Genomic DNA, 20,546 nt, shown 5'->3' with positions numbered 1-20,546 from the left:
CTGGGGGTCCCCTGGCTGGCTGATCACAATCCCCGGATTTCGTGGAAACAGGGGGATCTCCAGGGGTGGTCAGAGGAGTGTTCAGGGAAGTGTCTAGGAGTTTCCATAGGTGCCACGTCAGTGGAGAGTCCAGACCAAGTGTCCACCGTGTGCATTCCCCCTGAATACGCCGATTTGGCGATCGCTTTCTGTAAAAAGAGGGCAACCGAATTACCACCTCATCGACAGGGGGATTGTGCGATAGATCTCCAGGTTAACGCTGCGCTTCCCAAGAGTCACGTGTACCCCTTGTCACAGGAGGAGACGGTGGCTATGGAGACATATGTCACGGAATCTCTGGGACAGGGGTACATTCGGTCCTCCATCTCACCCGCCTCCTCGAGTTTCTTTTTTGTGAAGAAAAAGGAGGGAGGTCTGCATCCGTGAATTGATTACAGAGGTCTAAATGCGATCACGGTGGGGTTTAGTTACCCGCTACCTCTCATCGCTACGGCAGTTGAATCATTTCACGGAGCAAAGTTCTTCACAAAACTGGATCTCAGGAGCGCGTATAACCTGGTGCGTATCAAGGAGGGAGACGAGTGGAAAACTGCATTTAGTACCACATCGGGCCATTATGAGTACCTCGTCATGCCGTATGGGTTGAAGAATGCTCCAGCCGTCTTTCAATCCTTTGTAGACGAGATTCTCAGGGACCTGCACGGGCAGGGCGTGATTGTCTATATCGATGATATTCTGATATATTCCGCCACCCGCTCCGCGCATGTGTCCCTGGTGCGCAAGGTGCTTGGTAGACTGCTGGAGCATGACCTATACGTTAAGGCTGAGAAATGTGTGTTTTCCAAACGAGCCGTTTCCTTCCTGGGTTATCGCATTTCCACCACGGGGGTGGTGATGGAATGCGACTGCGTTAAGGCCGTGCGTAATTGGCCGACTCCAACCACGGTGAAGGAAGTGCAGCGGTTCTTAGGCTTTGCCAATTACTACCGGAGGTTTATCCGGGGTTTTGGCCAGGTAGCGGCTCCTATTACCTCATTGCTGAAGGGGTGGTCGGTGCGTTTGCGGTGGTCGACGGAGGCGGACGGAGCCTTCAAGAAGTTGAAGGCGCTGTTCACCGAAGCACCCGTGTTGGCGCATCCGGACCCGTCTCTAGCATTCATAGTAGAGGTGGACGCATCCGAGGCTGGGGTGGGTGCCGTGCTATCACAGCGCTCGGGTGCGCCATTGAAACTCCGCCTCTGCGCTTTCTTTTCGAAGAAGCTCAGTTCGGCTGAGCATAACTATGATGTGGGGGACAGGGAGTTGCTAGCGGTGGTAAAAGCCTTGAGGGTGTGGCGACACTGGCTTGAGGGGGCTAAGCACCCCTTTCTCATCTGGACCGACCATCGAAATCTGGAGTAATTTCGGGCAGATAGGAGACTGAATCCGCGTCAGGCAAGGTGGGCCATGTTCTTCGCCCGGTTTAGGTTTACGATTTCCTATAGACCAGGCTCCCTGAACACGAGGGCCGACACGTTGTCCCGTCTTTATGACACGGAGGACCGGCCCATCGATCCAACTCCCATCATTCCAGCGTCTAGGCTGGTGGCACCTGTGGTATGGGAGGTGGACACGGAAATCGAGCGGGCATTAGTATTGGAACCTGCGCCTGCACGGTGTCCCGTGGGTCGCAAGTACGTGCTGCTCGGTGTTCGTGATCTTTTGATTCGGTGGGCGCACACCGGTTGTCGTTACTGGCCTATTAGCTGCCACTGATTCCCTTTTTGTTTTTCCCCTGTTTGTAATTGTGTGCACCTGTTCTGAGTGGGGGTGATTAGCGGGGCTATTTATATTAGCTGGTCCGCCTTTTCTTTGTGCGGGATTGCGTTTATTTCATTGTATGCTGTGCGTGGTGACACGCTGTTTGTTGTACATTTTCAGTGGTGCGTGTGTTTTGCGCAAGCTGTGTTTTGTCCCTTGTGTTTGGGGCACTTTGTTTGGTAGTGCGCTCTGTTTGGGTTGGCTTGTCGTTTAGCCCTTGTGCCTATTAAAGCCAATAGCCTGAATCGCTGCTTCCTGCACTTGATTCCTCGTCAGCAAACACCCACGCCTTTACACAGACATAAATGAATCACTAATCACATTAAATAAATAATAATCTTCGGAAATTATTTGGTCAAAGCAACAAATTAAGTATGGCTTTACAATGATGGTGAAACTTGGAGACATTTTGGGATTAAGTGGGTTGAAATCTTCCTAGGAAGTAACATGTCAAAATGCAGATTATTTGCACTTTAGAAAGCCTTTATTAATAGAATGCCTTTATTAACATGAACAAAAATCTGATTATCCATCCATCAAATCTGTATTATCCATGTGGTCTATATTAAAGGGCATGTCATTTAATATAACAGGGTTTTAAAATGCAATATTGGTGCACAATTTCTACTTAAAATAGGGGCGCAAAAGGTCTCTTGCATGGAATATTGTGAAATTAAGGATGTTCCTCAGTTGTCAAAAGGACTTCTACCATATACTTGGAAAGAGGAACCTCTGATTTATTTAGATTTTACAGATCGTCCATAGAGAGTTGCCCTGAGAGCTGGCCCTTGTTTGACTTTATCCAATCAAAGTGAGTGAGGCTTGGCTCATTGATGCTCTGGCTGATCTCAATCCTGTGGCTCTTCTCATCCCCTGTGTGTTCCTGATAAGTGAATGACTAGTGGCTGCACATTTCCTCCTTCCCCTCTCCTCTCCTCATGTCAGTGGTTTTGGCCAACCCCGCGCCAACCCATGTGACAGGATACACATTGGCTGGATTAAGGGGGCAGCATTCATGTCTCTGTGTCACTGTTCTTCCATGAGAGACACCTGAATACACCACAGCCAGATCCCTCTCTCCTTTCTGGACTGGACAACCACCTTTTCGCCCTGGGATAGCAAACTATGCACTAGCTATGATGGAATCCAGTCCATCCCTCGCTGTGCTCCTGTGCCTTATGCATGCTCTCTGCTGCGCTGCTGAGATAGGTATGTAGGGTTTTATTCCACTTTCTTTGGTTTCATGCAATGGTTAAGCATTCTGTATAATGAAAGTGATACAAATTATATTTGTTGATATGCTTTACCAATAAACGGAAGACAAGGTTGAGGCTGCTAGAGTGTAACAATATTTATGTAGACTGGTAATAAATATCCAGAATTTCTAGGTCCTTCAGTAAATTTTGCTTCATTGGCAGATATTGCAAGGGCTCCCGAGTGGCACAGTGGTCTAAGGCCGCGCATCTCAGTGCAAGAGGTGCCACTAGAGTCCCTGGTTTGAATCCAGGCTGTATCACATCTGGCCGTGATTGAGAGTCCCATAGGGCGGCGCACAATTGGCCCAGCGTCGTCCGGGTTTGGCCGGGGTAGGCCGTCATTGTAAATAAGAATTTGTTCTTAACTGACTTGCCTAGTTAAATAAAGGTTATATACAATAAAATATATATTGATGAACCATTTCACAAGCTAGATAACGTTCAAAATATTTTAAGGCGTTTTAAATGCATTCAGATATAAAAAATAAAGTGGCCTATTTTTTTGAGTGGCCTAAAACATATGTATTTCAATTGTACTTACATACACTGTGAGTTCTTAAAAATGATTGAAAATAATTGGAATGCCGTAATCAGGTATAGCAGCTGTAAGTACAGAAAATAAGTAACTACAAAAATGTATTATATACACAGGCTTTATTATGCAACTTACTGTACAGTTCGACCTAAAATGTTGTGATTTTGATACAATTATACACAGTCTCTCAGTCCCAGTTCAATAGCGTTGCAGTGCTGTTTATGAGAGCAGCTGTAGAGCCCCGAAAGAAGGATGAGACCTTGGATAGATCATTGTCCTTAGTTTCAAGTATCAATGTCACATGTACAAGTACAGTGAAATGCCTTGCTTGAAAGCTCTAACCCCAACAATGCAGGTAATCAATAACAATGTAATACTAAAAATAACAAGGTACTGTAGAACAAAACAAATATAAAAATAAGAAATAAGAAGAACCTTATTCCCCGTGCTGCAGACAGCAGCTCCTTCCTGATCTACAACCAGGAACACAACAAGTGTGTGGTGGTGGTGAGCGCCAGTCAAGTCACAGTGGCTCCCTGTGACCACACGTCCCAGAACCAGCAATTCCGCTGGGCCTCGCAGTCTCGTCTCCTCAGCATCTCACTGAAGCTCTGCCTGGGGGCTCAGGACCTGAAGGACTGGGTCAAGGTGCTGCTCTTCCCCTGTGATGAGAAGAGTGAGCTCCAGCACTGGCAGTGTAAGAACGAGACCCTGTTCGGCCTCAAAGACAAGGCGCTGCACTTAAACTATGGCAACCGCAACGAGAAGAATATGATGATCTACCAGGGATCTGGGTCTTGGAGCTGGTGGAAGATGTATGGTACTCAGAAGGACCTCTGCTCCAAGGGCTACCAAGGTAAGTAAGCTACAAGGCACACTCACTGTTACTGGAGGTTGGAGATTGGAGGTAGGAATCAGAAGTGTAAGATGCTGTTGTCATAAACTTTCTTAAAGCCAGGGAATGAATGTCTGACCTGGGTTGATTCATACTGTTAACAATGTATTTTTTTCCTACTAGCACTGACTGATAGCTGATAGATACTTTATTAAGGAAGAATGTACTTACTATGATTTGCATTATGTGGTTGTCCCACCTAGCTAACCTACGATGAATGCACTAACTGTAAGTCGCTCTAGATAAGAACATCTGCTAAATTATATAAATGTTAAATGTAAATGTAACAAACTGTCTTGTCCCCTTCATCAGAGGTGTTCACACTAGGGGGGAATGCCTTTGGAAGTCCCTGCCAGTTCCCCTTTCAGTTTGGGGAGAAGTGGTATGCTGAGTGCACTCTGCAGGGGCGCTCAGATGGACAGCTCTGGTGCGCCACAGAGACAGATTACAATAAAGCCAAGAAGTGGGGCTTCTGTCCCTCGAAATGTGAGTCAAGCCTCACATGTCATGCTATGTTTTTTGTCATTTACTGCCATTTTCCAGTGATCAGGAAAAGGGTCAGTAGGTGACACCTGTAGAAAATCATGAGCCGTATGTATCAAGCATCTCAGAATAGGAGTGCTGATTTAGGATCAGTTTGGCCTTTTAGATCAAAATGAATAAGGACAAGAAGGGACCTGATCCTGGATCAGCATTCCTAGTCTGGGATGCTTTATGAATACAACCCAGTTCCTAAAATAAAAAGGTAAAATCAATTTGACTCATGGGAGTACACAAATATCTAATATCAGTGGCCTACTCTATACTAGACTCTGATGAGTCTGTAAAAACAAGGCAAACGATCAGGGTTTAAGATGTGGGGACGTTAGCCAATTCAAACAATGACGTAAAACACCCTGCCAAGCCGGTGATAGGGAGGCTAATGTACAAATGAAAATCTTAGATTTTCCTGTTTTTCCGTGACCTCGCTAGAGTTCAGGATTGGCCAGGTCAGCGCTGACAAGGTCTGGTCTCTGACCTCCTGACAGAAAAACACAAACGCTTTCTCTAGTTCCTCTAGCTGTGGACGAAGCTCTATGTCTCTTTACCCTTCCATCCTGATTGGAGCTCATTCCTGTGTTTCCCCTGACACAGCTCCAAAACTGGGACAGGAAAAGGAAGGAAGCCCCCTTTCACTAAGGTTCCTGGTGAACTGCCACCATAGTCACAGATGTGAGGGGCAGTTCTATCATGATAGAAAGTGATAGAGATGAACAGAACACAATTTGATTCAGTTCTTGGACTGTTATTGATGCTTTCTTTTTCCCACCTTAAGTGTGTCCTAATGTTTCTGTGTCCCCCTCAGCATCCTCAGGATGGGACAGTGACCCAGTGACAGGTGTCCTGTACCAGAGGAACACCCAGTCTGTGTTGACCTGGCACCAGGCGAGGACGAGCTGCCAGCAGCAAGGAGCCGACCTGCTCAGTATAGTAGAGCTCCACGAGCAGACCTACATCTCAGGTATGTACAGTCAGACCTGGTCAGACCTACATCTCAGGTATGTACAGTCAGACCTACATCTCAGGTATGTACAGTCAGACCTGGTCAGACCTACATCTCAGGTATGTACAGTCAGACCTGGTCAGACCTACATCTCAGGTATGTACAGTCAGACCTGGTCAGACCTACATCTCAGGTATGTACAGTCAGACCTGGTCAGACCTACATCTCAGGTATGTAAGTCAGACCTGGTCAGACCTACATCTCAGGTATGTACAGTCAGACCTGGTCAGACCTACATCTCAGGTATGTACAGTCAGACCTGGTCAGACCTACATCTCAGGTATGTACAGTCAGACATGGTCAGACCTACATCTCAGGTATGTACAGTCAGACCTGGTCAGACCTACATCTCAGGTATGTACAGTCAGACCTGGTCAGACCTACATCTCAGGTATGTACAGTCAGACCTGGTCAGACCTACATCTCAGGTATGTACAGTCAGACCTGGTCAGACCTACATCTCAGGTATGTACAGTCAGACCTGGTCAGACCTACATCTCAGGTATGTACAGTCAGACCTGGTCAGACCTACATCTGAGGTATGTACAGTCAGACCTGGTCAGACCTACATCTGAGGTATGTACAGTCAGACCTGGTCAGACCTACATCTCAGGTATGTACAGTCAGACCTGGTCAGACCTATATCTCAGGTATGTAAGTCAGACCTGGTCAGACCTACATCTCGGGTATGTAAGTCAGACCTGGTCAGACCTACATCTCAGGTATGTAAGTCAGACCTTGTCAGACCTACATCTCAGGAATAGTCTAACCTGTTGTCCAAGGGAGGACTGGGACCAGGAACCAGCCCAGGCATTTCTGACACACCGGCCCGAAGATGGATCAGGGCATTTGCCCAAAGTGCGCTATGGCCAGTCTAACCTACAACCTCACCTTGATTTAGAGCTAAATCAATCTGATACAATCAATTCCTTATTAAGAATATTACACTGCTCCCGTGGACGTATTGTAATGCTTTTTATTGATGCAGGGTTGACCAATATCCTGGGCACATCTCTGTGGATTGGACTGAATAGCCTAGACTTTGAGGCTGGATGGCAGTGGAGCAATGGAAACCCATTCAGATATTTAAACTGGGCTCCAGGTGAGTGCAACTGCATGCAACACATCATAATATACTTTACAGTCTAGGGAACAACTGAGGTTGTCCAAGTATGTTATGCCTTCCAATGTTGCAGGAAGACAATTAATAAATATATGGGTCAATATTTCCAAAAGGACATCCATCAACTGAACCCGGGCTCAGCTGTGCAACCCTGAATGCTGGCAAGGCCTCGAAATGGGAGACCAATGAATGTTCCAAGAAGCTGGGATATATCTGTCGCAAAGGAAACTCCACTACTCTGGCCTCTGCCCCTATAGGTAAGAGTTGAATCATACAGTACATAACAGTCATGAACTACTCAAGATTGTAACTTTTAAATTAGTCCAAATGCCATGCAACACAAGGTTAACAACACCAGATCAGGTTGTGTAAGGTAGGGTAAACTGAACCCTTATATATTAGTGCACTAAGTGTCTCAGAGTAGGAGTGCTGAACTAGTGTCAGTTTAGCTTTTAAGATTATAATGAATAAGGTTACAGCACTCTTACTCCGAGATGCTTCATGAATACGACCCAGAGGTTGTTTGGGTCAAACAGATAAAACATTGCAGTCTACCACTTTCTGAACATTCTACCTTCTCTCTGACTATTGAACTTTGACCCTGTTCAGTAGGAAAAGATCAGCCCACCTTCTGCACCAGACACTGGATTCCTTATGCAGGCCACTGCTACTACCTACAACGTACCAAGAAGATGTGGAGGGATGCCCTGGCCGCCTGCCACAAAGATGGAGGGGACCTGGCCAGCATCCACAACATAGAAGAACAAAGCTTCATCATCTCTCAGTCAGGATATAGTGAGTACACAATCCATGTCGTAGCTACAATTACCTCTATATCTGATATATCTGTTATTCACTACAAGGACCTTTCTTATGGGTTGTCATTTCTATCAGTTTTGAAATCCACTCTGAGATGTGTACCAATAAATATCTGGGTATTTGGATTGACAAAGAGTTCATGTTTAAAAAGCGTGCGATGAGTGAGTTAAAAAGTGTATTTAAAAAAAAATGGATCTCGCTTCTCCCTAAATAGCAGGCAGCAGATTGTACCGTCAATATTCCTACCCGTTCTTGACTATGGTGACACCATTTACCAGATTGCAGAAGCCGCTATTCTTAAACGTTTGGATGCCGTCTACCATAATTTCTTTCACTTTATCACAGGTGACAATTTTAATGCTCACCACTGCATCTTGTATCAAAATGTTGTCTGGTCCCCATTGAAGTCCTGTAGATATCTTCATGACTGCCTTTTTATTTACAACGTTCTACTACACAAGCTTGAACTTACCTAACTTTGTTGCTAAACTATAAAAGAATAGGCGACCAAACCCGTCAAAGTGTTGTTTAAATCTTGAGGCCCCTAAGATCTCTACCTATTTTGGTAAATCCTCCTTAATGCTTTAGCGTCCCCCATTGTTGGAATAACCTGCAAAATTCCTTGCATCTTGATTCCCTGGTGCCGCTAAAGCAGTTTAGGACGCTGGTGTTAAATTCATTCATTGAGAATTGCAGTTGTTTTTATTGATGTAATGGTTCATTTGTTGAAATTGTAGTATTGTAATTGTACCATGTCATTTTTTTATTCTTCTGGTTTTATTTGGAATGTTAATTTTCTCGATTGTAAAAATGTTTGTACTCAGGCACGATTGTGAATGAGACCCTGGTCTCAACTGGGCTTCCCTGAATAAATAATAATAATAATAATGTCACCTCAGTCAATTTGATCAGCCAAAGGCAACGATAAGTATATCAGGTGTTTTTCACTGTCTTTCTGGCTCTGACTCTTAATGTCCTTCTGCTTGACTTTAGCGGCCACAGATGAGCTGTGGATCGGCCTGAACGACCAAAGGAACGCTCTTCTGTTTGAGTGGACCGACCGATCCCATGTGACATTCAGCCACTGGCAGACAGGGGAGCCCTCCCACGGTGCCAACCTCCAGGAGGACTGTGTCCTGATCAGAGGAAAGGTAACATTCACATTGGTCCCTCAATGGACAGACTAGGTTCATGCTAATGCTAACACGAATGCTAGCTAAATGCTTACACCACAGATTTTTTATAACTAACCCTAACACTAGCTATATGCTAATGCTAGGTAAATGCTGACGCTAGATAAATGCGAACACTAGCTAAATACTAGAGCTAACAGTGGCAATGATGACAACGTTTAACAGTGGTGTCAACGCAGTACTAAATGTGGTATTGTGACAATGTGGACTCTCCATATTCTTTCACAGGATGGGAAGTGGGCTGATAATTTGTGTGAGAAGACCTACGGGTATTTGTGTAAGAAAAAGGCTTCCACCAAACCGGTGGCAGGTGCCCCAGAGGAAGATAGTCCAGGATGTAAGCTGGTGAGTGAGGTCATTTCCTGTTTGTTGAAAGGGAGTGTACAGTAACTAATGAATACAAAATGATATCACATGAAATGGAAGCTTGAAAATGATTCTAGATAAGGACTAGAATGGTATCATCTTGAATGACAAAGATTCACCAGTAGGAGGATAATTGTTTCTGTATTTTTGTCATCAAGGGCTGGATCCGGTATGGTTCTTACTGCTACAACATTGGATCAGAAACCAAAACATTTGATGAGGCCAAGCAGACATGCCAGCAGAGTGACTCAATCCTGGTGGAAGTGGCTGACAGGTACAGTATCACATCATTATTATCTTATAAGGATAAGATATATTTGACTCACTTATTTGAGTCAAATCCTGTTACTGCATGGTCGGAACTAGAAGCACAAGCATTTCGCTACACTTGCATTAACATCCGCTAACCATGTGTATGTGACAAATACATTTGATTTGAATTGACAAGATAATAGCAATAAGTTGTCAGATAATAGATTGAATATGTGTGTGTTTGTTGGTTTGCAGGTATGAAAATGCCTTCCTGGTCAGTTTGGTGGGTTTGAGGCCGGAGAGGTACTTCTGGACTGGACTTTCCAACATGGCGGATATAGACACGTTCAAGTGGACTACCAGTTCGGAGGTCAAGTTCACTCACTTCAACGTGGGCATGCCAGGTACAGTGTCCTTTTCTCACAATGGTGATTTATTGTAGCAACTGATGATCGATTGTAGCATGAACTGTCATTGGTGTGACGACTGCGGTATTAGAGGAGTGCTTTCTCCCACACCTTAACTGCCTGGCAAATGTCAGAACTAAATTAAACTATTCAATTTTCTCTCGTCTTTCTGTGTGTTTGAAAAAAGACAGAAAACAAGGCTGCGTAGCTATGACAACTGGAATGTTTGCGGGACTGTGGGATGTGGTCAGCTGCAGCAACAAGGAGAAGTACATCTGTAAGAAAATGGCGGAGGGAGTCACATCAACAATGGCCCCTCCCACCACTCTGGCACTGAGCTGTCCTTCTGGGTGGTCACCTGCTGCTAAAAGGAATGTCTGTTACAAGGTACAGATGAGGAACATGCTGTAACAAACACTTTGATTAGTCAATTGAAGTGAATAGTTGTTTTTTTATATTCATAATTTAATCAATGAGCATGAATTCATTGATAATCCTTTATTCTAATAATTAATTAATAATTCATCAATGATCATTTTCTCTCCCCTCAATAAGCTTTACAGAAAAGAGACTGAAAACAAGAAGTCATGGTCAGACGCGCGGGAATTCTGCAAGGCCATTGGTGGTGATCTGATGAGCATTCACAGTGCCACAGACATGAACAGCTCTCCGTAAGTTATCCTCATAGCTGTCTCTGTTGCCATGAGTATCAGTCAAAACCAGTGTGGTCCTATTAACCACTGTCTGTGGTTGAAATCAAAATCAGCACCGTCGTAATAACCACTGTTTATGGTTGAAATCCACAGTCATAATAACCACTGTCTGTGGTTGAAATCAAATCAGCACGGTCGTAATAACCACTCTTTATGGTTGAAATCCACACAGTCATAATAACCACTGTCTGTGGTTGAAATCAAAATCCACACAGTCATAATAACCACTGTCTGTGGTTGAAATCAAAATCCAAACAGTCAAAATAACCACTGTCTGTGGTTGAAATCCACACAGTCATAATAACCACTGTCTGTGGTTGAAATCCACACAGTCATAATAACCACTGTCTGTGGTTTCCATTCTCTCTGTTCAGGTATCATTCCTCTGATGGAGCCTGGATCGGCCTCAGCAATCTGGATCCCAACGCAGGTTTTGTGTGGGTTGACGGATCAGCAGTGAGTAGCCTACCACCTCATCTTTACTGTGATATCCCTTCTCCTTAGAAGTAGTTTTAATCATGTTTATTTTAATTTTAAAAAAAGTACCTTTATTTAACTAGGCAAGTCAGTTAAGAACAAATTCTTATATTCTCATTGATTTGCAGTCATTGTCTTTAATGGGATTGAAAGTTCATACAGTACTATGGTGTCCATATAAGGACAGCCTCATGCTGAGACTGTCCTAATATGGACACCATACAGTGCTACTGTGTAACATTATTCCAATGTTGTTCTCCAGTTCAGCTATGAGAATTGGGGATTTGGAGAACCAAACAACTACAACGATAACGAAAAATGCGCAGAGGTCCAGTTTTACTACGGACGCCACTGGAATGATCGACACTGTGATGCCTACAATGACTGGATTTGCGAGATCCGCAAAGGTACAGTAGACCATATCTGCTGGCGCACTGACTTCACCAGCCACTGGGCACAGACGTCAATTCAACATCTATTCCACGTTGGTTCAACTTCATTTCATTGAAATCACGTTTAAACAACGTCGATTCAACCAGTGTGTGTGCCCAATGGGCATGCAGTTCATGTCAGTCATGAAACTATTGATGAACATAGAATTTTGACCCTCAACCTTGCAGATGTGCTCACCCAAACTTTTTTTGGTATCCACAGGTGTTACCCCAAAGCCCCCTCCCACTCAAGTTGAGCCAGGTAATGCACAGGATCTTGGGAATATGTCTAGTTTCCTGTTTCTCATTCCTCCACTTCCTGTCTCCACTTCCTCCTTCTCACTATCCCTGCTCTCCTTCAAGCTCTTGGCCTTTCCTTTAAGTTAAATTAATCACTGTACATACTGTATAGCATACCATCTTCTATCATTTAGTTTCCAAAGCATAGTTCAACACAAACACTAAGAGAAAATGTACTCTGTGAAATGTACTATTAAAATTGCCTAACAGGAAATGTACTCCTTATATACTTGCCTTTTCAGTGTACAACACTACAAAGGACGGCTGGATTGAGTACAACGACACTCAGTATTTCTTCAACACTGAGAATCTCCCCATGAACGAGGCGAGAGCATTCTGTCAAAATAACTTTGGTGACCTGGTGGTCATTACTGCAGAGAGCGAGAGGAAGTTCATATGGAAACAGGTAGACACTTCTATACTGAACAAAAATATAAATGCAACATGATAAAATTTCAGTTCATATATATAGTACCAGTCAAATGTGTGGACACACTTTTTCTTTATTTTTGCTCTTTTCTATATAATAGAATAATAGTATACACATCACCACCATGAAATAACACATATGGAATCATGTAGTAACAGAAAAAGTGTTAAACAAATCAAAATATATTTTTTATATTTGAGATTCTTTAAAGCAGTCACCCTTTGCCTTGATGACAGCTTTGCACACTGTTATCATTCTCTCAACCAGCTACTTGGGCTACTTTGAAGAATCTCAAATATATTATATATATTTTGATTTGTTTAAAACTTTTTTGGTTACTACATGATTCCATATGTGTTATTTCATAGTGTTGATGTCTTCACTATTATTCTACAAAGTAGAAAATAGTAAAAATAAAGAAAAACCCTTGAATGAGTAGGTGTGTCCAAACTTGACTGGTACTGTAAGTAAATCAGTCAATTTAAATGAATTAATTAGGCCCTAATCTATGGATTTCACATCACTGGGAATACTGATTTGCATCTGTTGGTCACACATACCTTCAAAAAGATTTAGGGGCGTGGATCAGAATACCAGTCAGTATCTGGTGTGCCCACCATTTGCCTCATGCAGCACGACACATTTCCTTCGCATAGAGTTGATCAGGCTGGTGATTGTGGCCTGTGGAATGTTGTCCCACTCCTCTTCAGTGGCTGTGCGAAGTTTCTGGATATTGGCAAGAACTGGAACTAGCTGCTGAACATGTTGATCCAGAGCATCCCAAACATGCTCAATGGGTGACATAACTGGTGAGTATGCAGGCCATGGAAGAACTGGGACATTTTCAGCTTCCAGGAATTGTGTACAGATCCTTGCAACATTGGGCCGTGCATTATCATGCTGAAACATGAGGTGATTGTGGTGAATGAATGGCACGACAATGGGCCTCAGGATATCGTCACGGTCTATAAAATGCAATTGTGTTCGTTGTCCGTAGCTTATGCCTGCCCACACCATGGTGCACTCTCTTCACAACGTTGACATCAGCAAACCCCTCACCCACAAGACGCCATACACGTGGTCTGCAGTTGTGAGGTCGGTTGGACGTCATTCTCTAAAATGACATTTGAGGCGGCATATGGTAGAGAAATGAACATTCAATGATCTGGCAGCAGCTCTGGTGAACATTCCTGCAGTCAGCATGCCAATTGCACGTTCCCTCAAAACTTGAGACATCTGTGGTATTGGGTTGTATAACAAAACTGCACATTTTAGAGTGGCCTTTCATTGTCCCCACCACAAGGTGCACCTGTATAATGATCACACTGTTTAATCAGCTTCATGATATGCCACACCTACCAGGTGGACGGATGATATTGACAAAGGAGAAATGCTCACTAACAGGGATGTAAACAAATGTGTGCACTAAAATTGAGAGAAGTAAGCTTTTTTTGTGCATTACTGAACATTTCTGGGATCTTTTATTTCAGCTCATGTAACATGATACCAACACTTTACATGTTGCGTTTATATTTGTGTATATGCAGTCCTGTGACGTCCGAAAAGCTTTGGTTCTTTGGATCTGATAAAGAGGTGATTTTACACTATGACAGGTAGACAACAAGTGTCACTGAAATGTTCAATGTTCAATCTAGAAATGGTTGTTTCCTCAAAGAGTTGTAACTTTTTTCCAGATATCCAGAGGATCCGAGGGACAATATTACATTGGAATGACCGTTGGTTTGGATAAGTCTTTTAGGTACGTAAAATGACTGTTGACTGTTCCCTGGACATTTAAAACAACCGGAAGTCCTACCACCTCTTTTCAGAGATATTCGTGCATGAGCATGTTTTGTTTATCTCAGTCCAGTGAACATGCCTGAGATCTGTGCTTCTCTGCCGAGTGGAGAAACGTGTGCTTTCCAGGTGTAGTTGATTGAATGGATGCTCACAGTTCAGACTGGGTTTGTGTACTGTATGTTTCAGCTGGTTGGATGGGTCTCCTGTTGTGTATACCGCGTGGGATCAAAATGAACCCAACTTTGCCAACAACGATGAGAACTGTGTGACGATATACAAGAGTATGGGTACGTCTGATTCCAGAGAGATTTAGCATTTATGCTCTCGTTACAGTGTCGTTACACTGCAACGTCCATGGAACTTTCCCTAACATTCAGGGGACGCTCCCAGGATGTCATTTTGTAAGCTGGGTCTATATCGGGTTGTGTCTCTTTGTTTCTCTGCATCTCTAGGGTACTGGAATGACATCAACTGTGGCGTAGAGCTGGCCTCCATTTGTAAAAGAACCACCAGTTTCACTAACACAACCATGGCCCCCACCACTGTACCCAAGGGAGGTTGTGCCCCAGAATGGATTGCTTTCCAGGGGAAGGTAACTGCTACGCTACTACAGTACCACCACCACATACTATAAAATCATACCGTAGGCTACATACTATATACCTGTACGGTACACAGGTAGAGAAAACCTCAAACAAACTACTATCCTTATCATGTGTCAAGGAAAAAAATCAAGGCCCGAGTGATGACCCAATGTGATGCTGACCTGTGTGTGGAGAGTTGAGTCATTGTCTGCACCCCAAATGGCACCCTATTCCCTTCATAGTGCACTACTTTTTACCACAGCCCATGCACAATAGAATCCATTTTGTTTGCTGTAGTAGCATGTGATATTCCAACACACAGCGCTGATGCATCGGGTTTCCACAGTGCTACAAATTCATTGGAGACAGCGATAAGAAGCCGTGGCAGGAGGCCAGGACCTACTGCATCAACCAGGGAGGGAACCTGGCCTCTGTCCTCAGCGAGAAAGAGCAAGGTGGGTGAGAAGTCCATCCCTTTACACCTCACTGCCAAAGCTACCTGAGACATTGGCATTGCCCAAGGTAGATGAAATAGAATGAACATTGAAATTCTCTAAAAGTAATTTAGCATAAAATCATGCTGTAAATATTCTGTCAAATTAGGTGTGTAAAATTATAATGAGGATTTGTGCAGAATTATAAAGCATGCAACAAGAAATCTTATAGACATTGGTTAATGAGCGCCAAAAAATGTAAATGCTAGCCAATGGAACAGGGGTTGATAATCATTTGCATGTAAACAGTATATCAGGAATCACCTGATGACTCTTCATTCATTCTGACTGGTCTTTCTCCCAGCATTCCTTACCACCCAGATGCTTGGGAATCCCCAGGACATTTGGATAGGTCTAAACGACATCAACTGGGAGATGCGCTTCCTATGGACGGAGGGGAGAGGGGTTTCCTATACCAACTGGGCAAAAGGGCATCCAACGTCAGTGCCAGACGGACGATATTCATTTTTGGAAGAGGTACAAGACTTACAGTAAATATAACTGTTTGCTGAACACAGATTAAGTGACTTCCTGGAAACAGATAAAACATTGTTCTCAATAGAGAATCCCCCTTGAAGTAGGTAGACTAAAATCCTACTTTCAAGGAAGATTCTTTATTGAGAATTATTTTTAATCCAGGACTGCGCCTTAAATCTGGGTTTGGGAACCTTTACATGTTAGGCTTTGTGATGTTGATTGACTTAATGTCAATAAATCCAAATGCAAAACAGCCTTAACCAGTCAAATGAGAATTATGAAGACCTTTTCATCTCTCTTCCAGGTGTTTGACTGTGTGGTTCTGGTGGGCAGCTCTCAAAAACAGACAGGAATGTGGAAGGTCGAGGACTGCTTAGTATCCCGTGGTTTCATCTGCAAAAGGAATATTGGTGAGAAGAAGCCATAGTTCAGTGAGGCTGCTCTAGGTTTGCAAAATTCCAGTAACTTTCTCAAAATCCCCAGGTTTTCCAGAAATCCATGAATCCTCCAAGAAGCATATCTGGAGAACCTGCCAGTTTTTGGAAAGTTATCAGCAACCCTAGCGAGGCTGTTCAATTCCAATTCTTCGGTATGTGGCCCAATAGAGTATCCCTCTTTAGGTTCCCCTCCAACAAGTCTCCTTTGGTTTCAGATTCTCAGATTGTGGTCCCTGCCACCACAGAGTCAACGAAGACGTTCTACAAGCTGGGAAATGACTCCTTCAAACTGGTGGTCCAGAAGATGAACTGGGACGAGGCCCGGAGGCAATGTAAAGCAGACGATGCAGAGATGGCTAGCATCCTGAACCCCATCACCCAGGCCTTCATCACAATGCAGATGCACAAATACAATGAGCCCGTGTGGATTGGCCTCAACAACAACTTGGTAAAAGAGGAGGAAAGTGGGACACCTAGTCAGTTGTCCAGCCGAATGTATTCAACTGAAATGTGTCTTCCGCATTTAACCCAACCCCTCTGAATCAGAAAGGTGCCTTAATCGACATCCACGGAACCTGGGGGTTAACTGCCTTGCTCAGGCGCAGAGCAACAGATTTTTACCTTGTCAGTAACCTTCCGGTTACTGGCCCAATGCTCTAACCACTAGCCTGCTATGGTACTGACATTGCTCTATGCCAATAATTTGGGTTACAGAGACTAAATATTCTAAACAATATGTTGATCAGACTAATTATAAATATGGTGCTTTCTGATCTTGGGGCGGCAGCGTAGCCTAGTGGTTAGAAAGTTGGACTAGTAAGCGAAAGGTTGCAAGATTGAATCCCCGAGCTGACAAGTACAAATCTGTTGATCTGCCTCTGAACAAAGCAGGTAACCCACTGTTCCTAGGCTGTCATTGAAAATAAGAATTTGTTCTTAACTGACTTGCCTAGTTAAATAAAGGTAAAAATAAAATCTTCAATTTCCCTTTTACAAGGCACAGCAGGTAAAAAATGACCTAATGTGTAGGACTCTGGCTTTGGTTTAAGAGCTAGTGCAGCTCCAAAGAGGACTTAGCATTGATATGATCTCCCACTGTTATCCATTGGAACTCCTACTCTGACGTGTTCATTTAAGAAACCAGAGCGGTTTTGTGTTTTTAAACCTGTAAGCTTTTGGCTGGATCTCGCCCCCATTGTGTGTTTCATTGTCTTTGTCTCTGTCTCTCAGACTGAAGGGCGTTTTAAGTGGGTGGATAACTGGCCTCTATCTTACACCAAATGGGGCGAAGATGAGCCAAAGAACAATATGGCCTGTGTTTACATGGATACGGACGCCAAGTGGAAGACAGGCGACTGTAGTAACACCCACTCCTCACTGTGCAAGAGATCACCAGGTCAGACAAGGCCTTTACTCCATTTACAGACAATATTTGTGTTTAATGGTTGATCAATCCAAAAGTGTGTCTTTTAAAAGTGTTGTATGCAGTAATGTATCAATTTTGCCAACATTGACCATGTACATCTCATGTACATCAACTTTAGTATGTGATCCTCTCTGGTCTCTTTATAGACATAGCACCCAGCCAGCCCCCTCAGCTCCCTGGCAACTGCCCCGAGCCCAAGAAACGCAAGACGTGGGTTCCCTTCAGGGGTTACTGCTACGCCTTTCTCAACTCTGTGGTGGACAACTGGGCCCACGCCACTGTGGAATGTCTCCGAATGGGTACACACTTCACCTCCTTTACACCAACTGTCATTCAGACCACAATGGAATAGCGTCCCAAACGGCATGCTATTCCATGGTCAAAAAGTAGTGCACTACATAGGAAATGGGGTGCTATTTGAGACATACCCAATGTCTTAATTGAATGTAGAGCGTATGAACATATTAATTAATTGAATGCAAGAAATTCAAAGAATATGGGTAGTAAGAGTCTGTTTCTCTGACAACAGGAGCATCCCTGGTGAGTATCGAGGATCCCTTGGAGGCCAGCTTCATCCAGGAGAACCTTGAGCTATTGCAGGATGGCTCCAAGTCATTCTGGATTGGCATGCACAAGAGCCACGAAGGTCAGTACCTATGGTTACAAAATTCAGCGACATTTCCCAAAATTCCCAACCAGGATTTCTGGAAAACCAAGGAATTCAGGAAAAATTACCAGAATTTTGAAACCCATTTTACTGACAACCCATAACATTAAGGAGGCCACTTGTTCAAAATGCCTGTTCCCTCGAATATAAAACATGTTTAACTAGCAACATCACCTTAAATGAACAAATGGCAAGTACAGTACCTACCCGTCTCTTGCAATTCTAAGATTATATCCCAATTTCACAACCATGTTTATCGATTTATAGTTGTTCAATGACAATGAATCACCCATGTCAAAGGATATAGGTTTGACCCATTGTTCTTGTTCCAGGTGACTGGATGTGGATTGACAACAGTGTGGTGGACTATACCAAATGGAAACAAGGGATGCCAAAGGGTGGAGAACAATGTGTGGAGATTCAGTCTGATAGTGGTCTGTGGAGCACTAACAGCTGCAACCGGTACAAGTCGTACATCTGCAAAACAGCCAAAGGTGAGTCGGACTCAGCTGATAGATTCAAGTATTTAAGATGGGATGATCTCAGAGTCATTATTCAAGTCATCCTGTGTTTATTGAATCAGCTTAGAATTGTCTTGCAATTATGTTTTCTGAACATCTTTATCTCTTTCTTTTGCAGTCATCACACCAACAGAGAAGCAACCAGTTGCTGGTGAGTGTCTCATAGCAGATACAATTGGTTAGCGTAAAGAATTATACATTTTATAGTTTTGACAATCAAATCAATGCTTTTCTGGCTCCAGGGAACAGTCCTAGGATCAGTTTCCCCTCACCCAATCCGTAACCATTAGTGGAGAAAATGCAAAACTGACCCAAGATCAGCGTCTCGGGACAACTTCACTCTACTCCACTTTTCTGAACATTATACAGAGACTAAAACCAATCCCACCAATCATTTTGCCAATAACACTGTGACTTCCTTTCTTCTAGCTCCTCTGGTGGAGGAAGCTCCCCATGGATACGCCGGCATCGCTGTGGCAGTCGTCTTGGTGATAATCACAGTGGTAGGACTCGGTGCCTTCCTACTCCGCAAACGGATACCTACCCCTGTCCTGGGAGAGTGTACGTTCGACAACACCTTGTACTTCAACAACCCCATCCGCCCAACAGCCACTGTGGACACCAAGGGCCTGGTGGCCAACATAGAACAGAACGAAACAGCTTAGACAGGACACAAAGAACCGCCAACAGGTGAAAACACTTTTGAGACAAGTTTTGATATGAAAAATACTCCAAAAGCATGCTGCTGGTGTTTAGGCCTACCAACTCTGACCCAAACCGAGAGATTGCAACTAAATCTGAAACCATTCACGTATTATCTTTCTTCATTTTCTTGCTCTGTAAATAATAGGTGAAAATGATATGCACTTTGTGCATATCAGCATCAGTCGTCAAGGATACAGTCCAGATGTACAGCTAAGATTGGATATGCAACCCCTGCACAAATGATAGAATCAACAACAGTCATTTTGTTTGGTTTAATGGAGCCTTGTACAGATGTATTTGGTGTGTGAAACTAAAGTTCAAAATACAACCACTGTACTTTGCTTTGTTTTTGCCAAGTTATATTGTAAATATATGCTCAAAGAGAGAGAAATAAAGTTTTGGAACAAATCTCTTTGACCTTATACTCTTACTCACACTTCTCACACATTGCATGCTAAATCAATACATACTGAATCCAGGGGCATTTAGGGGGTTAATACAACATTTCTGGAACTATATACAGTAATTGAGGTACACTTAAACACAGCTATCATCAATAAGAGGCAGATTAAAAAGGTTATTGGGTCGTTTCACCAATTCGGTGACTTTTAAGAAGTGTGACATGGTCCCAAAACGTATTTTTGATTTCACCTAATTGTATCACTCTGTTATAAAGAGCACATGATCAACTTCATAAATACATTTTTTCCCATTTCACGAGGTAAATAAATAAAAAAAATACTGCGGATTGACCGTAACATCTTAAATCAGCCATAAAACTCCTTGTGACAGGTGGAATCCAAGCTAACAATTCTAGCGATAGAGAATGTTTAGTAATATTCCCCAGATGTTTGAGTGTCCCGTTTTTCGTTAATTAGGGGAACATTCTGCGTAC

At 43.4% G+C, this 20,546-nt stretch overlaps 1 protein-coding gene across 6 annotated transcripts; it reads left to right on the top strand.

Moving 5' to 3' along the window:
- The first annotated feature begins 2,722 nt into the window (after positions 1-2,722).
- Positions 2,723-20,059, top strand: LOC106590133 (mannose receptor C-type 1). Of its 6 annotated transcripts, XM_014180752.2 has the most exons (31): positions 2,723-3,009; positions 4,046-4,447; positions 4,799-4,972; positions 5,832-5,987; positions 7,018-7,131; positions 7,266-7,409; positions 7,762-7,947; positions 8,965-9,122; positions 9,393-9,509; positions 9,689-9,804; positions 10,038-10,186; positions 10,377-10,576; positions 10,745-10,860; positions 11,277-11,358; positions 11,642-11,786; positions 12,034-12,072; positions 12,353-12,516; positions 14,235-14,299; positions 14,527-14,627; positions 14,793-14,932; positions 15,271-15,379; positions 15,723-15,895; positions 16,200-16,305; positions 16,548-16,780; positions 17,563-17,728; positions 17,905-18,057; positions 18,288-18,404; positions 18,758-18,919; positions 19,065-19,097; positions 19,376-19,636; positions 19,797-20,059. In XM_014180752.2, exons 1-30 carry the CDS (start codon positions 2,937-2,939, stop codon positions 19,609-19,611), a joined length of 4,329 nt encoding a protein of 1,442 aa, XP_014036227.1. In that variant the 5' UTR covers positions 2,723-2,936; the 3' UTR covers positions 19,612-19,636; positions 19,797-20,059. The 6 variants fall into 6 exon arrangements, with proteins under 6 accessions (XP_014036227.1, XP_014036228.1, XP_014036226.1 ...); XM_014180753.2 differs by having other exon boundaries at positions 7,765-7,947; positions 19,376-20,059; XM_014180751.2 differs by having other exon boundaries at positions 19,376-20,059.
- The last annotated feature ends 487 nt before the right edge of the window (positions 20,060-20,546 follow it).

This window comes from Salmo salar, chromosome ssa29 (assembly GCF_905237065.1).
Source record: "Salmo salar chromosome ssa29, Ssal_v3.1, whole genome shotgun sequence".
Taxonomy (NCBI): domain Eukaryota; kingdom Metazoa; phylum Chordata; class Actinopteri; order Salmoniformes; family Salmonidae; genus Salmo; species Salmo salar.
This window is presented reverse-complemented; position numbering and strand designations above follow the sequence as displayed.